General features: G+C 40.4%; 1 protein-coding gene across 1 annotated transcript; it reads right to left on the reverse strand.

The window, feature by feature from the left end:
- Positions 1-2,319: 2,319 nt before the first annotated feature.
- LOC122668310 (putative amidase AmiD) lies at positions 2,320-12,509 on the reverse strand. The gene is given in 12 exon segments (XM_043864896.1): positions 2,320-2,486; positions 3,350-3,583; positions 4,588-4,812; positions 4,922-5,092; positions 5,201-5,337; positions 5,455-5,609; positions 5,697-5,820; positions 5,963-6,146; positions 6,273-6,494; positions 6,496-6,528; positions 6,649-6,729; positions 12,399-12,509. Coding segments are annotated over 12 exon segments (1,785 nt in total). The 3' UTR covers positions 2,320-2,378.
- Positions 12,510-20,804: the final 8,295 nt, after the last annotated feature.

Raw genomic sequence — 20,804 nt, forward strand, 5'->3', positions numbered from 1 at the left:
CATTCATTGCTTCCTGATCCATTTTGATATTCACTATTTCACTTGGTCCCACCATCATGGTTTTATAGAAAGAAAGAGAAGAAAGAAAGGGAGAGGGCATCATCAGTTATCCACATTGATATCTGTGGCATTGGTATTGGCATTGGCATTGGATAGTTCTGATTTCTCAGCTGAAGAAATCATGGAAGCCCCAACTTTTAGAGTTACCCCTCGTCCTGATGATTGATGTTTCAGTTTGACCCTGGCCCGTATATTATTATACTTTATGGAATATGGACACCAATTGGAGAGCAGGTTTTTTTTATCATCATTTTTGTTTCTTAATAAAAATGATATTTCAGAAAAAGATTTTTTTTTTTGAAAAACAGGTGTTACAACCACAGGGATTAAGATCACTCAAGTTTTTTTTTTCTTCCTCGCTTAAGTTCATGAGAATGGATAGGGAATCACAAAGTTCATCTGGTCACCCTGAAACCGTTGAAATCAGACCGTTTAACACCTTTAGTCTCAGGGGACCTTGGGTTGAATAGCTAACCGATCCTCCAATTGCTCCATGTCAGATACATTTTGAGTAAGGGTGTCAATGGGTCGGTTTCCATGTGAGAATAGCTGAGTCCAAAACCAATCCAATAAGGTTGCATTGGTTTGGCTTTTGTTTCAATTTCAATGCGGTTTGGATTCGCTTTATTTATTCGGTTGGTATTGGGTTTGGTTCGGTTTCGATTTAGTTTTGCATATACATATATTCATGAGTATGTTAAAAATCATGTTTTTTTGTGAATTTGGGTTGATATCGATTTTTAATCGGGTTATATCGGTTTCGATCCAATTTTTTAGGATCGATTTGATGTCTTATCAGTTTCAGTGTGGTTCGATTTGGGTTCTGTTTCATAACACCCCAATCTGAAGCCGATCCAATAAGCTTCATTTCAATTTTGGTTCAAGTTGGTTCAGCCCTGTTTCATCGATTCTGACTATGATTTGACACTTCTACGGCTCTACCTTTTTACATGACAAAACCCATCTATATTTACTAACAAACGGCGCCCTAAAATGCCGATAACTCTTCATCAGTGCAAACCCAATCTTAATTAGAGTAAGCCCACAAGGAGAAATCCTTATTATAAAACTAAAGAAGATCAAAATTCAAAGCCCAGAGAATCGAAACAGTGGAAACGTGGATCAGCTCTTATGCTCCTTTTGGTTGCAAAGGAAAATAAATTAAGGGAAGTAAAATTTCAAATTGAAAAAAGAAACATTCGTGATCATTATCACATGTGACTATATCATTAACTTTAAATTATTTCATATTTGATTATTAAGTTTCACTTTACACAGTATCCAAATCCTTTTGATTTAAAAAATGAAATAAAAATTACATGTAAAGTGTATAGTTTAGGGGTGCAACAGGCCGGATTGGGTTGGATTTTTTGAAGCTCTACCTCAATCCGGTCCTAGGTCGGGCTAAGATATCTTAGCCCAGGCCCAACCCTGACGGGCTCAGTCCAGCCTAGCCTAACCCTAATTGATCCTGATTTTTACTAGGGCATGGTTGACCCTGACTTGCTCTGTAATTTTCCATTTACGTCGCCCTATGCATTAGAAAAACAAGAAACATGTGATTAAGTACTGGTTTGTATCATACTCAATTGACTATTAGACTTTTCTTTGGATAAAATTTTTTTGTCTAATCTTAAAATTATAAATATTTTCGTATATTAGTTTTTATTTTTGAAAACCAATAGATAATTAGATATTAAACAGAAATTATAAAATATAATCTAACACAAGGCCGGGCCGAACTGGGCTTACCAAATGATGATGCTGGGGGCAAAATTTACTTGAGTTCGTCTCCTGCTGGTTCACATCGCCTGTCCCACCCGAATGTTGAAGCTGGGGGCAAAAGCCCTTTCCTAGTAGTAGGGCTAACGTGGTAAACCCCCAACGGACTGCAATCGCCATACCTAATTGAAGTCAGCCACAACAGGCTGAATTTAGACAAAAAATCTCTGATTTATTTTCATATATTTCATGAGACATGGTTACATCCAATAATGACCACTTTTAGAATCCTGAATTTTTTTTTTTTTTTTTTTTGGGTGCAATTCAAGGGCCGAATGGCCATCATGGTCTCACAAGGAGGCAAAGAAGGGACCCACAAGGGGGGTCAAATATGATACCAACAGGCTCCACTTCTCGGAAAGCAATTAAATGTGAACTAGGTGTCGTTGAGGAGACTTGAACCACCGATCAAGCTCCTGAAACTGAGAATCCTGAATTGTAGTGTACATATATGATGAAGGTTATAGATCTTATGAATCTCTTTCTTAATCATGACCAAAGCTAGACACGATCGAGGAGGGTAGATATATATAACTCTACCATCGAGGATCTGGAATAAAATCATTTGGCCCAAGATTATCAATTGGTGGGCGCTTTTTATGGTGATCGGTGACAGATTGGTAAGCCATGGCCAATGCTAGAGCCTGCACAATTCACAAATGGAAATTAACAAAATTATTCAATTCTAACAAACCACAATAAACTGCCGCGGCATAAATATATATAAGACATCCTCCAAGAGAGATACACAAATATATAGTAATATAGAGCATGCAGTAAGGGGGTCAAACAGTGCGGTTTCAATTTGGTGCACATTTTGCAAGGTAGAAATCAAAATTGCACTAAATAAGAACTACTCAAAAACAAGAATCGTTTTATATGCGATGCGATTTTAACGGTTTTTATTCGATTTTCGTTATCCGGTTTACATACGGTTTGTAATGCCGGTTTCACCTTTATATCCTTTAATTTTATTTTCCATACCCTTGTTATAGGAAAAATTACATTGTTTCATATATATCTAACTCTAGGCAAAATTCACTTAGACATGCTAATTGTAATGGTAATTTGTAAGTGATTACTCAAAGCCGCAAAGTACTGCAAGGGACATTAACCTGAGGACATCACTAATCCATACTCCACTCAATTCATTAACAAAGTCCACTAAGACATGCTCGTACTAAAATCTTCCGTTCCTTCATGAATTTGGCATTCAAATTGAAATTCAAAAAAATCTCAAGGAGTCCTAATATTTTAGAGTGCTTAATCCCATTCTTAAACAAATAAAAATATTCCTAATCTTGGTTTTCTATCTGGTTTCTATTCGATTAACCAAACGTTTTTCGATTTTGAATCGAACCGAATCGAAAATAGAACCTATGAAATCAGAATTGCATCGTTTTTATACGATGTGATTTGGTTCGATCGATTCTGGTTCGACAATCTTTGATTCCATTTTGACACCCTCAGCATGCACTGGTAATTATTGAGGTAACTAACTACTTACAATGTGGTCCTGATCAGGGGGAGCATAAATCCCAGTAGTGATGGTGGTTCTACGTGGAGTACCACCTGGAGGTGGGTTCTCAATACTCTTTAATCCTGTGGGAACAACAATGACAAGCATACCCACAAGATTTCCCATGCAAACTCTCTCCCAACCAGTTGCATTGGCAATGAATGCATCAACTGTGAAGCTCTCACGAATTTCCCGTATCAGTTTTCCTCGTGCTCTTTGTGCCTGCATCATGTGGACATTCACAATTGTTAATTGAACATATATAGGCAAATTCATTTAGGACTACAACCTTATTTATAAAAACCAAAAAAAGTAACTGTAGGACGCTTAGACCAAATAAACAACCATCTCTTCAAGTTGCCTAAACAAAAATCTAATATATACTTACCAAATATATACTTGCTATGTATAGAAAACTCCAAATAACATAAAATAAAAAAGAACGTCCCAGTGCACAAGGTTTCTGCCACTTCAGGATTGGGAAGGGGCAAATGTACGCAACCTTACCCTTGCTTCATGGAGAAGCTATTTCCAATAGAGGAATTTAACCATTGCGTCAAGGCTCGTCCACTAAAACAGTGCCCCACTGCACGAGGCTCCCACAACTGCAGGGTCTGGGAGGGCCGCAGGCTTACCCCTGCTTAACAGGAGAGGCTGTTTCCAAGTTTTGAACTTGCAACCAACAGATTACAATGGCACAACTTAACCATTGTGCCAAGGCTCACTCATTAAACAACATAAACCATTGACATAAAATACTAAACAAAAAAGCACTGTTTCTAGGCTAGACTAATTAACTTACTTAACACAATAAAAGAGGCTCATTACATCAATAAACCCAAAATAAGAAGTCTAATTAAGGTTCATATAACCTAACCATCGGTCAAAATAAAATCTTTCGAAACCTAATTGGACAATCTTTAACTGCATCAGCCTTCCAAGCTTGCGCCTAGCTAGGCCAGCATACAAGATCATAGTCGTCTAATGCAATTGCATCACAATTATATATAGAGCGAAAGCAGCCCATGAAGGGATGCGCCCAGTCCATCGTCTTCTTGTGTCCACCAGAAAAATTATCAAAATGTCCTCCATATTTATATATCGATCTTAATTAATTTGTGTTATTTTTCATTTGTGCTACTCCTTGGACTCCCTGTGATCATTCATTCCTATAGAGATGATTAATTAGACATGTGTGTGAGTGTGTGTGTGTGTGAGAAACCTACCTGCACGTAGTCTACTGCTGGTACCAGGTGAGCACGACGTAGTTCTACAGGCCACTGGTCTTGAGCTTCATAAACATCGTCCAGTCCGGATCGCTGCCACTCGTCAAAGTGTGATAACATATCAACATCCATTGTGAAATTCAGGATGCCTTGAACAGAGTCGACCGTGTAATTCAGCTTAAAAGGAACCACATTAACACCCTTTGAAGCTAGAACATTCACAACCTGCAGCTTCAACAAGTAATTAATTAATTATATATAATTAAGAGGTTCGAGAACCACAGAAAACCAAGTCTATATATGAAGACAATCAAAATTAAGCAGACCGATCGACCTCCATCTCCGCATCTTCCAAATAGCCGACAGTGAGCTTGGTGATGTCAATAGAAAAGGGGTCCCCAAAAGAAACGTCTCTAGAGGAGAGGTCATCTAGATCCTTGCCTCGAATGGCATCCAGAATTACTGCACAATCCATGGCATTTCTACAGAAGGGACCAAGCTTATCCTATTAAAACAGAATCAAGATCAGAATATTCCACTGCCCTTTTCATGTAAACCAATAAATTAAGGGAATGGAATATTGTAGCTAACAAAAGAAGAATGCGGTACCTACCAAGCTTTCTGAGATGCTCATAACACCAGTTCGACCAACAGTTCCAAAAGTTGGGCGTAATGCTGTTACACCACAACGTGCAGCAGGGTACGTAATAGACCCAGCTGTTTCTGAACCAATCGCGAAAGGAACCATACCTGTACACGAAATATTTCATTCTTAATTGAGATGAATTGAGTTGCAGATCGAGAAACCAATCTCAAATTGATTGAGCATGCAGCAGCAGCAGCTAATTAATGAATTGATCGAAGAACCTGCTGAGGTAGTGGCAGCAGGCCCAGCTGATGAACCAGTGGTGAATTCTTCAATATTCCATGGATTTCTTGTCCTTCCCCCAAACCATATGTCGTCATAAGCTAGTGATCCAGTAACAACCTTCGCAACTAGAACTGCCCCTGCAGATCTTAGCCTGTATATTATAGGGAGAGAACTAAAAAAGTAAGTGATCGATCACCGTTAAGTTTAATTAGATCGAGTGACAATTAATGTTCTTGACCTTTTATATATCCATGCTTCCATGTTGAGAAATTGATTCCGAAATGTTGTTGAACCCCATGTGGTCCTATATCCAGGCACTGAAATTATGTCTTTCAATCCATATGGAATTCCATGGAGAGGACCTATACAACATTAATCAAACTTGAAACATTGTTGACAATCAAACAAAAAAAAAAAAAAAAATTATTCATTTGTGGAAAAGTTGCAATTAATATTCATGAAAAGAAGACTACAGGAATTAAACTGATTAGGTATACTAATTACCTAAATATTTTCCTTGTTCAAGTAAATCATCAGCCTCTTTTGCCTGTTTGTAAGCCAAATCTTCTGTATAAGAAACCACAGCTTCAAGAACACAATTATACCTCTTTAATCTCTGTAGGAAGATTCTAGTAAGTTCCTGGGATGTAATCTGCTTTGTCTTAACAAGTTGTCCCAACTCAAGAACCTGAAAACACAATCCTTCTTTCTCATACATGAGCAGGATAGAAATTAAGCAAGAAGTGCCCCAGACAAGACCATTAATTAATGTTTTCTAATTGAAGAGAATTGAACAAAGTAATTAAAGACCTACACTCATGAAAGCTATATCTTCATCATCATCAGGTCTTTTAATGCCAGGTGATGAAAGGGAAGGATAAGTGAATGGTCTGTGTTGACCCCGAACAACTGGTGTTGTTTCTTGAGTAATAATACCACCCCATTCAGGATTGAAAACTAAGACAGATGGATCATGTAACCCGCCATTGAGAGAAGCAACCAACTTCCGGTTGGCTCTGAAAATGGGGATATTCAACTCTGTCTGTTGCACCCTTAGCCATCTCCTCTGCCTATGCATCGAAATTATAAAGAGAAAATTAATTAAGTTTTTAACATTTTCAATAAATCATGGGTTGTATCGGTTATACATACAAATTTCGATCATATTATCAGATTACGTAGCTTGGTACCTTGGTATCACTGAAGAAATTGCCGTCAAAGAACTTCAATGAATCTCTATTATTCTGAGAACCACCACATTGCCCACTGTCCTGATCGATCGGAAAGAACATGCAATTAATTAGTACATTCATACAAACAAGAAATCCTTATCGGAAATGATTATTGGAGTTGTCGAAAATCTATAGCTTTAATTAAGTAGACATTAATGTTACCTGGACTCAAGAAGAGTATGGGAATGGACCCAGATCGCGCGACAAAATAATTTCCATTTCCATCCATATTTTTCTTGTAAGAACTCAACTGTTTGTTTTTTTTTCCTCACATATGAAAGAAGATTATAAATATAGACACGCTTCTACTAAGTTGAAGTGATAAAGATTACAAATTTGGAGTTCTATTCATTCTCTCTCATCATTATCTACCAGATTTCAGAAATAAGAAAAAAACATTCTTGGTGTTCATAAAGGGCTAGTCCTGGTAGGGTTGGAACCAGAATAACCACTACGATGACCTGGCCACCACCACCTTAAAATAGAAAAATTTCAAAGTCTGTCTCCATAAATGAGCCCAGATAATGTTCACCCCTTGTTCTTGGTTTTAAATCCATCTAGACATCTAAAGTAAGTGGGTATATTAGTTTAGACCTCTTAGCAAAATGTGTTTAAACTGTTTAAACACATTTTGTCGTATGTTTCACAATCATACGAGAAAAAGGGCAAACGCAAGACCTGTTTTAAAACGCGTTAAAAATCTTTTTGACTTTTTGTAAATCTTGACTTGTTGAATTATGATTTACTTAACTGACCATATCTTTCTCTTTAGTACTTTGATCGGCCTGATTCTTTCATCAACATAAAGATGACTCGAAAGGTTATACTTTTCATGATATTGACTTCAACTAAAGGTCAATGTACGGACACTGAAACTAGAAACATGTATTTCAAATAAAAATTCCTCAATTTAGTTGAAAATAGTATTGGTTTTTTTAAAATATAAACATTTTAAATCTTTGCCATCTGTATTCTGTACTCTTTTTTTTTTTTTTTTTTACTGTTTGATTTGACCATCCGTTTGTAATTTTTTACCGTTTAAAACCCGTACCATAAGGCTCCGGTTTTGCTAACTATGGTTCAGACTTCAAAGGGTGCTTAATTTGTGCCATTTTTTGCTAACTATGGTTTAGACTTTTATTGGTTGGATTGCTCCTACTCCTTGATACCATCAAAATAATCTGTGATGCAACTATGCAAGTTTGATTCCCAATTCTTCAACCGGTGGTTTAGGTGTGATTTATCGGGATTTTGATGGTAATCCTCTCCTAACTGTGTCAATCCCAGAAAAATTCTACTCGGTGGTAGCAGGTGAGGCCATGGCCATCCGTGTTGTTCTCTTACATGCGCTATACGAAGATTATGAAATGGTGGTTCTTGAGTCGAATTGCAAGGATGCAGCCATGAGTTTCTGACATTATCTTTAATAAATTTCTTCTTACCGAAGTACCGAACCTCAATATCTCAAAACAGAAAAGTCAACACAAAAGGGCGAGAGAGAGAGAGAGGTTACCATTCTCTGTGGATCCAGCGGGGAAGAACGATACTTAACATTGGGAATTTGGTCCAGTACTGCGAGAGACGACCCCACAGAAGCAACAGAGAGTAGTACGATAAAGAAAGCTACAAGCATCCAAGACATGGCTGCAGTGGGTTCGCCGTGTCTCATCATCAATGAGGAAGTAAGTACTCAAATCAAAACCTCCACACAGCCGCCGTGACTGACGAATCTAGTAGTACCAGAACCTCCGTTTCTGCACCATTGGTTGCACACAAGAGGGAAACCCGGCTCCAATTCACTCCCTCCTCGTCACTGACAAGTCTTCACGTACAGCCTTTCTCTCGTCTGCACAAACTGTTCTATCGGTCTTCATTTTCTTCTTGTGCCTTTACTTGTATACCTCAGATTTGGTTGTTTGATGTCTCATTGCCTAATACAGTCTTGAGCTATCTGGACCGAAGAATTGAAGCAGTAACAGGTGAGAAATATGCAGATTATTGATCAGAAGCAAGCAACTTGGTTTTGGTTTCGATCAGCTTCACCGTCTATATCGCCTCTCTTAATTGGTAGAAGAATAAGATCCGACGACTATCCGATGTTCTCCTATGACATTGAAAGAGGTGGTCCCCACATCACATGGATGATATTGATGGGAGAGCGACTCTGATGGTCATTCACCACAAAAACCTCTGATGGTCTGAATTCGTTGAATCTTAGGCCGTGTGCCATTTCGTGAGTTTCCAAGTCCACGCACATATCACTATCGACGTCTCGAAACTTTACCACAAATCTGAAGATGACACCTCAACTCAACTCAAACTGACAACAAAACAAAAGAGTAGGATATTAGGAAGTAGTTAAAATTGCTTGCTTCAATTCTGATGAAAGATTCTACCCTAAAAAATAAAAAACAGAAAAACAAAGAGAGACTTCAGAGTGCATTTGGTTTCATTTTTTGGGAGTGATTTCACTGATTTTGTGTTTTGTCGGAAACGAAATGAGAGTGGAATTTTAATTTGTCAAATCCGATCCAATCTGACCATGGTTCTAGTGTAGGGTATCGGAACGGTTATGGGCACAAAAAATCAATACAATTCTGATATGATATCGGCTTGGATCGGTGGTATCAGACAAAATTACTCCTTGATTTTCTTAAAAAATGAGTTTTCAGATCATTGTACCCCTTGTCCATACCGTGCTATCGATACGGTATCGGTATCGGTATCAGTAACTAAAAAAACCAATACATGTATTGCCCGATACAAGCAATATGATACCGATACTTAGAACCATGAATCTGACAAACAAAATGTAACAAAAATGTAGAATAAGAATGACCGATTTAAAAAAGAAAGGGTTAATCTACCTGTTTCAGAACAACTTGAAGAGCAAAGTTAAGTTGCAAACTGCACTCGCTCTAGATATTTTCTCGTTCTCTATTCTCTTCCTACTCGTCCATTGATATGTTGCGATAGTCACCCTCCCTCATTGTTATGTGCTTAATGGAGCTTGATCCAGTGCACTGGCGCTAAATTGGCTAGTCTAGTATAAAATAGGTTAAATGGCTTAATTTATAGTGTTCCATCAACTTTGGAGTTTTTGACGTATTGATTAAGTACCTAATATTTGGTATCAGAGACGATCACCACGTCACGGGTTTAAGTCCTAGGAGAGGGCACATTAGCTTTGGAACTTTGACATCCAACTGTTTTATTTCTCGGTTTCTCTTGTTTTCTTTCTTCTTCTTTTATAACCTAACCCTAGAATCTCCTAAAATCCTCCAAAAATAGAAGGGAGCATTGGAAAATAACCTTTTATGATAGATTTTGAATCCACAAAAATTTGTGATTTTTTTTTTGAGAGATTTACGTCTACCATCCCTGGGGTTTTAAACAATTAAGTCTACCACCCTTAAAAATTTTAAAATTACTTTCATACCCAAGAATACCAACTTTGTTAGTTTTAGAAGGAAATGACAATTTTGCCCTTCTTCTTACTCCTACAACTTCGCCCTCACCCTGCTCCCTGTTGGAACCACTCAGTGTTCACTAGAAAAAAATAATATCAAAGGAAGAAGTGAGTCACAAGAGAGAGAAAGAGAACTAATAGAGATTGAACTACAACTTGTTTTTTTTATTCAGTTCACATATATCAATGCAATTTGGATCCTCTACTGCCGAGCTGCTCGACAGGATCCTACTGCCAAGACACAACAAGACGGTAAATGACCACCTTACCCCCACTTGGGCAAGGTGTTCGGGTAGGGGTAACGTGGTCATTCCCCACCTTGCTGTGTCTTGGCAATAGGGTCCTGCCGGCCAGCTCGGCAGTAGAGGATCAGGGTCCATATCAATGACCACATTACATACTCTTTTATAGACTTATACATAAACAAACAAACAAACAAAAAGGAAGACATCCATTCAACACCACTTGTTGATCATGGACTTATTCAATAATATTCTAAACATGCTTCTCTTTTGATACCAAAGTTGTGTTGAACACACAATGCTGATGGCAGTGACTATGTGTTGGTTGTCATTGTTGTCAACACAGTGCATGTGTGTTGTTGTGGTCAACGCAATGCATCTTAGTGCAGTTACAACGCTCAGGCTAGTTTAAGCAGCATTCTGATTGAGTAGACATGCTTATGGTAGTGCAGGCCGTGACTGGATAGTGTCCCAGCATCCCTAGTAGTTCTTAAAATGTTCACAATGACAGTGACATCATTATAGAGGTTTAGCAATGTATACAGAGGTCCCATAGTGTTTGGGAGTCATCCAAGGGCATTTCTATCATTTTTAAGCATGGACAACATTCAGGGGCATTTATGTAATTTTACAGAGTACAAATGGCCTAAAGAGGTGACAGAGAGCATCCAATAGTATGTTGGTGACTTAGTTAGTTACAAAGGTCAGTGGGGGTGTTGATACAACTCACAGGGGCATTTTAGTCATTTGACAGTGATGTGACATGTTGGCAATGATGTTGCAGCATCCGGGGATTATGTGGCAGGACTATTAGTGCGTATGTTGACCCGTTTCTGAAGGTGATGTCATTGCCATTTGAATGCCAATTTCTTCAAGTCGTCAACAATGGAAATAGACCAACTTTGGTTTCATCTTCAAAGGAATTTTGTTCGACAAATTTGATGTGAGAAAATGGAATCACATTTGTGTTCCAATTTGTTCGTACCTGAGATGTGCAAGTGTCTTTGTACAATCAACAACACCAAGGTACATTTTGAATTGTTTTTGTTTGATCCGAGTGGACGACAAACACCATTGATTGGAACAAGAGTTCGAGGACGAACTTTTCTTCAACTGGGAGGAAATGATGCAAGACGCGGATTCGCCAACTGTCCCAACGCCTTCGCCACCTCACCTAGGCGCCACATCAATTCTTGGAACGCAAGTCATTGACGCCTTCCCTCCTATCTTAGCACATATTTTAGATTTTTAGAATATTTGCTTTCCTATTCACTAGTTTCTATATGTATGTAGGATTATTGGCTTTCCTATTTACTAGTTTCCTTATGTGCTTAGGATCTTTTGTGATATGCAACTTGGGTTACAAGTTTTAGTAGTTTAGGAAGGTTTCCATTATTTTTATATTTTATTTTCTATTCTTACCAAAGATTTGTAACCAATTCTTCGGCTATAAATCCCCAACCATGGAATGGAATTGAGATAGAATTTTGAAGAGAACTATTGTGCAGCCTTTGCTCCAATCGATCCTATTGTGATCACCCCTCCTTGGCCTTAAAGAGCCACTCATCGGAGCCTTGAAGAGCAGCAAGCGCCTAGAAGAGCGCCACCCCTCCGCTCCTTGAAGAGAGCCACCACCACCACCACCACGGCCTAGAAGAGCCGCGGCCTTCACCTCCACCGTGCCACCCTCACGTTCCCCATTCCACCTTCTTTTCCCCTCTCATTCACCCTAGCCACGTTACCCCACCGTTATCTCTCTCTCTCCATCCTTTAATCTCTCTCCCACATTACTCCCTCCATCTCTCTCTCCCTCCACATTACCCTCTCCTCCTAAAATACAAAACCCACATAAAATATAAAACCCACCATCCCTTTATCATCACACGTGTTAACAGCCCGCCTACTCAATCAGTCTTCCATTGAGCGATCCTCGATCTCTAGAAGAGATCCCCATTAAAAAGAAAGAAGGGGAGTTGAGTTGTGGTTTCCCACATTGCCAGGAACCACTCCGGGACACCAGTGATAGTGCACATTTGAAGATTCCAATTCTCCATCAAATTGGAAGAAGTTGAAGATTCCAGTGAGCCACCAGAGTTGTCAGACTCCATCACCGGACATCAGTAATCAGAGACAGTGCATGGTTGTGAGATTTTCTACACTTTGTTGCCTATTCTGTTTGATGTACTGTATTTCCATTGCATATGCTAGCTAGGTTATACTACCATAGACCTATGCTATGTGGATTTCATTGTACGGTATAAGCCCAATTATTTTTATTGAGTTGTCCAATTGGATCTGGACACAATGTTGATTACTAGTGGATACTGAAAAATCATTAGGGGTAATACCCTTGTCTCTATACTTAGGGATAGAAGCAGGTCAGATGTCCTGAGTCATAGGTGTGACTAAAACATCATCTGCCGTGGGTGCGGCCTCTCAGTTCTATGCTGAAAAAAATTAGTGATGAGTAGATGCTAAAGCACAAGTGACCATTACTCCGTGCATGTAGACAACTTGCCGAAGCACATATTTCTCTGTGTTGTGGATGTTTGCTTGCTTTGGTTAGAAGTGCTTTTCTACAAGATGGGTGTGCACACCTGTAGAGCCTTTGACTGTCAGGCTGGGGTGTATATGTGATTATATGTGCCAGTAGTGTGTAGTTTAGTGTCATATTGTGTGATAGCATCAGCTCTTGGCAACATTTGGTTTTGCAGCTCTTGGCAGCAGTATCAGTGACTGTGGTTGTATGAGACTAAGTTAGGATTGCTATTACAACGTGATTGTGTGTCTGTGTGTCTTTTGAGAAGACTGTGTGAGTGGTTGTGGTGAGTGTTAAAGATCTCAACAGGTGAACTAGGAGGTGAACCTATTGGAGGAAAAAGTTTTATAGTCCATTGATTCCCCCCCCTCTCAGTGGCCATCACTGTTCAACAAGCCGCCCCACCTACCAACTCTACACTTACCAAAGACTAAAAACTAAGACAATGGCAGCCTTATTAGAAAACCCAACACCACATGTTTCTCTAGCCACCCATGTGAAACTTATTTCAACCATGTGGAACTTATTTCAAAGTTCATGTTTAATTTTATTTTTAACACTCCCTTCTTCCATTTGGACAGTAGCCCCCTGACTCCATCAGCGTACCAACCCTGCCACCTTGCTGTCGGTTCAACCCATCTCCCCGCCCCGCCCCATTCATGCTCTCTCTCTCTCCCAATCAATCCCCCATCTTCCCTTCTTTGAATCACAATCCATCCACAAAATCACATCAAAATTTTGTGATTTTTTTTGGGTGCTCACCTGAGTAAATGGTTTGTTGATCTTGCAAGAAAATTTTCCTGAGATCATACCGCCCTCTATCCAGTAGTACACTACACAGAAGCTATTAAGAAGGTTTGCTGCGCCATTACTACTTCTACTGTGATTCTCCTTTAGGCCCATCTGTATACCAAGTTATTGTTTTCATATTTTTGCTGTAAAATTTTTAATCCTTGCTTGGTTTTAGCTCTTACTTAACTGTTGCAATTCCCCCTAGTTTTTCTGCATTTAGATTGTCAGTTCTTGTTTAGTGTTACTAATCTTTTTGTGCTTTGTTTTGATATGTTGGGAGCTAATTCCTATATATTTCTTTTTCTATTATTTATAAAGTCTACACATGGTATTACATTTGTATTATGGGGTTAGCCATTAAAACACCGTGGGAATTGTTGATTATTGCATTAGGGTTATTGGGTTAGCCAGTGCTTCTTTTTTTTGTTTTTTTTTTTGGATTCAGTTGTTGACGTTCTCCATCACTTTTCCAAAGTGTTCCCAATCAAGACCTATATATTTAAAAGGGGAAGTTTTCATACACGACTGTGATTATTTAAATAGTAATAATAGTAGAGTATGGATATGTGATGCAATTATGGCAAGTGATTATAGTATTCCATATGATTCATCAAGTGACGAAGAAGAAGAGCAGTGCTCTCTTGTATCGGTCTTATTAGTAGAATTGTTTTTAGAAACTATCTACACTAGAGAGCTATGTAGGGATATGGGCAATTGATAGGGGCAGAATGGGCATGCAAACTATTGTTACCAAGAATTTAGAATGGACTAACATGTGTTCTTAAACCTATGCAGTCTAATGAAATATCGTGGTTAGTTAGAAGAGAGTTGTTCCATTAGAGTAAATGAACAAATAGGAATGTTCATATATACAATTGTTGGAGGGGACACTGGAAATAGAGCAATTTCGAAAAGATTTCAGCATTCGGGAGAGACTATTAGTCGTTACCTAGGCGTAGTGTTGAAGACTATGCATAAATTGGCTAAGGAATATATCAAAGCATCATCTTTTAATAACATCTCAGTCGAGATTTCTGTGAACCCCAAATACTTCTCATATTTTAAGGTAATATCGAATATATTTTTGTATGTGATAGTTTCACATTTTTTAATAAATCATGCTCATCTTTGTTTAACATATGAATATTTCTCCAGTATATATTAGGATTGTATTGGTGTCATTGATGGTACACATATTACTTCTATAGTCCCTATAGGAAACAAATCTCGTATGAAGGATGGAAGCGAGTAACAACCCATAATGTGACTATGGATCTTTTTTTGACATGAAATTTGCATTCGTTGGGTTAAGAAGGAAATGCAAATGATTGTCGTATTTTTACTAAAGCAGTAGAAGATTTGACCTTGCAATTTCTTCATCCTCCTCAAGGTATATGAGGTCAACAATAGTTTTTTTTTTTGGATGAATAAATATTAAATTACGAAGAAAAAAGAAGGAATATACAAGCCCAAAGGCAAGCCAAAGCTAGGAACTAGCTAGGTGTAAGAACCATGGATTCCGAAAAATCCAAATTCCCCCCGACAAGGGGTTGGTTCTCGTTCGAACCGAAACGGATCTCGTCGGTGAAACCTAAACCAAGGACCCTAATCCCTCCTAAGAGGATAAACGGGTCAACAAGAAGCCGCCACCTAGAAAGGGTCTAGGACCCATAGATTTCTCCCGCAAATGGGGAGAGACTAACTGACTCAATGGATAAGGTCGGGGTCTACCCAGATCATCGGGTAAGTGTCAGGTTACGGACTAGGAAGGTGTTAGGCACCCAGTCCGCCCGGCTCAGAGCCAATCATCCTTCTTTTGACCATTTGCTTGAATGAGTATTGCTTGCAATCCCTAAAGCTAGTTATTCTAAATCTAGGTCATCCTAAAAATAGGCACCTAAGACTAGGCATCTATGTGCAAGGGTTACCGCCTAAACCAAGTTTCTAAGTCATTCTACCCTAATGTGATCAAGAAAAACAAATTATACCAATTAAACCATACACTCAATCAAGCAAAGATATATCAAAACACAGGGCATGAATCATGGAACAAAAAGCAAGGAGCAAAGAACTTGACTGATCATATCATGAGGATTCCACAACATTCATGGGCTAGATGACGGGCTAGCCCAACTCCCGTCCTAAAGATCATACATCTATGCCCCACAGGATCCCAACGTATAGCGTCTTCACTCGGGCCACTAGATGGGCACCCTCACTCCTTCACACTCGATCTAATTCTACCCAAAATAATTTTAAAACTCATTTGGAATCCCATACCCCGATTCAAATTTGAAAGAGATGGGGGAAGTTATTTAAATCCTAAATTATGAGCTAAAAGTGCACTCGTGGGCCCAGGGAATGGGCCCAAACCTCTCCACGCACCCAAATTGGATCAAAGCCCAAAACTGAAATTCCCCAAATAGATTCGCGGTTAATACTAACAACTCAGCACGTATTAAAAACCCAAGAGAAAATAACGGGTCAGCCCAAAGTCCCAAGTCCAACAATATCCACTTAAGTTATGGGTCCGAATTCTACAATGGCCCAAACCCAGCCCAAAGGTGTTGGATGGGTAAGAGGTTGGGTCATTGCAATCCTCGGGCCCAAACCCCTTTATTCGATCCATGTCTAACTAATGGGTCAGGGCCCAAACCAAGATCTAGATTAAATGGCTCCACATCCAAATGGGTCTAGCCTATTAGTGCAGCCCATACCCAATCTCTTAGCTGAATCAGATCTAAGGTCCTACAACTTCAAAGCCCAAGCCCAAAAGATTAATTGGCTTGTCTATATTAGAGATCCAACCCGAATCCAGGCCCAGAACCCAAATTCACACGGCCCATAGACTGTTAAAAGACTAATTTCAAATCAGATTCAATTGCATGATTGAAGAATTTGATATCGAAACCTTACTCAAAACCCCAAATCAAGACAAAAATTAAATATTGGACTGATCTAATCCATTATGACCCATTCATATAAAACATCCCATTCCCAAGTGGCATGAAAACCAGAATGTAGAATATAAAAGCAGTCCAATAAATATGATTGAATCAAATAAAATCCACCATGATCAGAATATAGAATACAAAGCAGTCCAATAAATATGATTGAATCAGCCAAAACCCGAAGATGGAATAAATAAATCAGCAAGGGATTGGGTCGAAACAGCAAGACATTCAGTTGAACACATAAAAATTAGAAGGCATATGGAGAGAGGAATTCCACCAAACAAGGCTATGGCTAGACCCAAAAAAATGAAGTATAAAGAATAGAAAACGACCAACAGAGACATGATTCCAGCTTCAAAGTTATACACAGAGATCAGAAATGGAACTATAAGAGACACGCTATTCATCCAGAAAATTCATAGAAAGGAAAAAAACATAGATCATGCTACTAAACAAAGAATTAGATAATTATAAAATCGATTTCAGATCTATGTATAACAAAATGAAAATCAAATAGAGTAGAGGAATCTCACCTGGGGTCTTCTTGGAGCTCCCAATGCAAACAGCAGCCGGTAATGGTCACGAACCAGTAGACCGGACGAAGGTGGATGGGGATTATTACAAAACAGGGGAAGTAAAGTGGGGAGGGATCAATTACAGACTAAAAGAGAGCAAGACTTCTACCAAACTCCAAATCAAATTAGACTAAAAGATCTAGAAATGAACAAAAAAGAAACGAAATCAGCCGGCCAGATCCACCGTCGGGCAACGCCTCCATCGCCGATGACATATTCTTCCTTGGCTCAGAGAAGCCCAGACTTCACCATCTCAGACTCCTTCCATTCTCTCTATTTAGCACTCTCCATTGTTCTCTCTCCCTCTTTTCTCTCGATTTTTCCTTTCTTTCTTTTCTCCCCTTTTCTTTTCAGTCCGAAAATCACTCTCCTTTTCTCTCACTGTTCCTTCTCTCTTTTCCCATTCTTTTCTTTTTGGCAATCCTCTCTCCGTTTTTCTCTCTCTCCCTTTTGAGAAATGACGGCTCCCCTCCCTATCTAGGGTTTAGGATTTTACTGTTTTACCCCATTCCCAACCTAGGTCTAGATTTTCTTTCTTCTTTTACTTTCCCATTCTACCCCTCTCTTTTAGGTTTTAGATATCTTCTTTTAATGCTTTCCCCATTTTACCCACCCCTTTCTTTTTAATTCCCTTTAGATGCCATGTGGCATCTCTCTATGGACTTGGCACCAATGGGCTTTTCCATGGGCCAAGTCCACACATTCTCTCTCCTTTTTTCTTTTCTATTTTTACCTTTTTACCCTCCCCCTCTTAAAGTTTATTTCTTCTTCTTCTCTCCTTTTTTGTGATTTTCTATTTTGCCCCTGCTAGGCCACAACCTCAATGGACCGGGGTTTAGGTAGTCTATTTTTTATTTTATTATTTCTTGGTATCTGAGACAGAGGTCGCCGGTACTCTGTGTGTCATCATCGCCAGGGAGGGGTGACAAAACTCAGGTGTCTACACTAGGGCGCAAAATGGAAAGAGGGAGATCCCAGGAGACAACAATGAGCCTGTTCCTTGGGGTGTCATTCACATCCGAGGGGGGGAGGGATCTGATCTTAGAAGAAACATTAAAGAAGATGGCCTTCCAAATCGAGTCGAAAGAGCGGGATTTGGACGTCAATCTTCTGAGGTTGCATTCCATCCAGATATGGGAGATAGTGGTGTAAAAGGCAATCTTGCCAACCGAATCACAAATCGTCTTCCCACCAAACGTCATGTCAATCCATATCCATTCCCTGCTGAGGGAGAGGGGGGTGCGCCGACCTGGCCAATAATGACGAAGAACACGAGACCAGATGGAAGAAGCAAAGGGACAGGTGAAAAACAGGTGATCTGCATCCTCAGCCCCATTCCAACAAAGATAGCAACTGGGGTGAACCTGAATGTGTCGATAGATAAGGAAGCCTTGGGTGGGAAGGCAATTTGCAAGGGCGCGCCAGGCGGTGAGACTATGGTGGGGGATGTGGCCTCTAAACCAGACAACTCTGTGCCAAGGACAGGGGGTCCCTCTATGTCTAACCAAGTCCCAAGCGGAGTGAGAGGAGAATCTGCCTGAGGGGGAGTGAAGCCAAAGGGTGGTGTCACCTTTACCATGGTGCCTAGGGGGGATGGGGGGGGAGGGAACTCCAGAGGTCAGCAAAGGGGGAGGGGAGATGGGGGAGACCAGGAGCCATTGGAGATGATAGAGGCAACAAGGGCAGATCTGTCCAGGCCGGAGGAGTAGATCTCCTTGGGGCTCACAATGGAAGAGAGGACACCGAAAGGGTGCCACTTATCAAGCCAAAGCAAGGTGGTCGAGCCATCATCGACCCTACAAGTAATGGCATCCCTGGCTAAATGCCTCACCTGGAGAATCCTGCGCCAAACCCAAGAGGAGTCAGCCCCTGGGCTAATAGACCAGATGGAGTACCTATGGAGGGGTCCTGCATAAACCCAAGATGTCCAAATGCTGGTTTTGTTGGTGAGAAGCTTCCAGATAAGCTTGATGGATCCAACAATGTTGACATCTTTAATTCTCTTGAGCCCAAGGCCTCCTTCAGATTTAGGTATACAAAGAGAGGCCCAGCTCATAGGATGAAGGAACCTAGCAGAGTCCACTCCTTTTCAAAGGAAAGCACACATAATAGATTCAGCCGCCTTGATAGTCGCCCTCGGGAGGCCAAAAACACCACTCCAATAGATGTAACAAGACTGGAGCACCGATCTAATCAGCTCGAGCCGCCCTGCATAGGATAAGAGCTTAGCTTTCCAAAGTTGAAGCCTCTTGCGAAGGAGATCCAAGATGGGGGAGCAGTGGTGGGCTAAAAGTCTAGCAGGGATGAGGGGGAGGCTAAGGTAGCGGATAAGTAAAGTGCCAATGGTGAAGCTAGAGAGGGAGGAAAGGAAGACTTTGGTGGTATAAGGAACACCGGCAAGGAAAATTTAGGACTTGTGGAGGTTTATGCGTAGCCCAGAAAGGCCTTGAAAAAAGTGAAGGGAGGACAAGATGGACTCAACGGAGAGAGGGTCAGCCTTGGAGAAGATCATGAGATCATCAACGAAGGCAAGGTGAGTTAGGTTGGTAGGCTTGCATTTAGGAATGAGGGTGATGAGGTAGAGGTTAGTTTTGGTTTGGATGCTACGGGAGAGGACTTCAAGGGAAAGGCAAAAGAGGAAAGGGGAGAAGGGACAACCTTGACGAATACCAACAGAGGAGGGGAAAAAACCAGTCGGGCTGCCATTAAGAAGCATAGGGAAGCGAGGGATGGAGATGCAGAGATAGATCCAGTTAACAAAGATAGGGGGGAAGGACATCTTGAGGAGGACTTGGGAGATGAAGTCCCACCGGATGGAATCAAAAGCCTTATGAATGTCGAGTTTCAAAAGAGCTAATGGGGGGAGGGATTTGCGGTCAAATCCTCGGACGATTTCCTGGCAAAGGATGATGTTATCCAAGATACTTCGGCCTACTATGAAAGCGGATTGGTTGGAACTGACAAGGGAGTCGATGATAAGGTTGAGCCGGTTGGCAAGAATTTTAGCGATGAACTTGTACAGGAGATTACAGAGGGAGATGTGTCTAAAATCAGACATGGCCGAGGCTCTGAAGAACTTGGGAATGAGGAAGAGGAAGGACTGGTTGATGCCATGAATCTGATTAGGATTGAAGAAGAAGCTCTTAATGGCAGTGATAAGATCGATGCCTATGATGTCCCAACAAGTGGTGAAGAACCCCATGCTAAACCCATTAGGGCCTGGAGCTTTGCTAGCCTTATGGGAGCGAACAGCGGAGGAGATTTCCGAGTTAGAGGGGACGAAACTGAGGGAGCTGAGGAGGTGAGGGGGGATGAATTTGTTGAGGAGGTCGTCAGGAAAGGGGGGATGGGAGGAGGAAGGGGGCAACAGATACCAGTAAAGTAGTTCACAGCTTCAGCTTTGATGGTATCGACAGAGGAGAGGATTGAGCCATCAGAGGAGGTAAGAGAGAGAATGGAGTTGGAGTTGGATTGGGCTTTTAGGGAGCGGTGAAAGAAGGCGGTGTTCGAATCTCCAAGCTCAAGCTACTTGATTCGAGATTT

Source organism: Telopea speciosissima, chromosome 7, assembly GCF_018873765.1.
Source record: "Telopea speciosissima isolate NSW1024214 ecotype Mountain lineage chromosome 7, Tspe_v1, whole genome shotgun sequence".
Taxonomy (NCBI): Eukaryota; Viridiplantae; Streptophyta; class Magnoliopsida; order Proteales; family Proteaceae; genus Telopea; species Telopea speciosissima.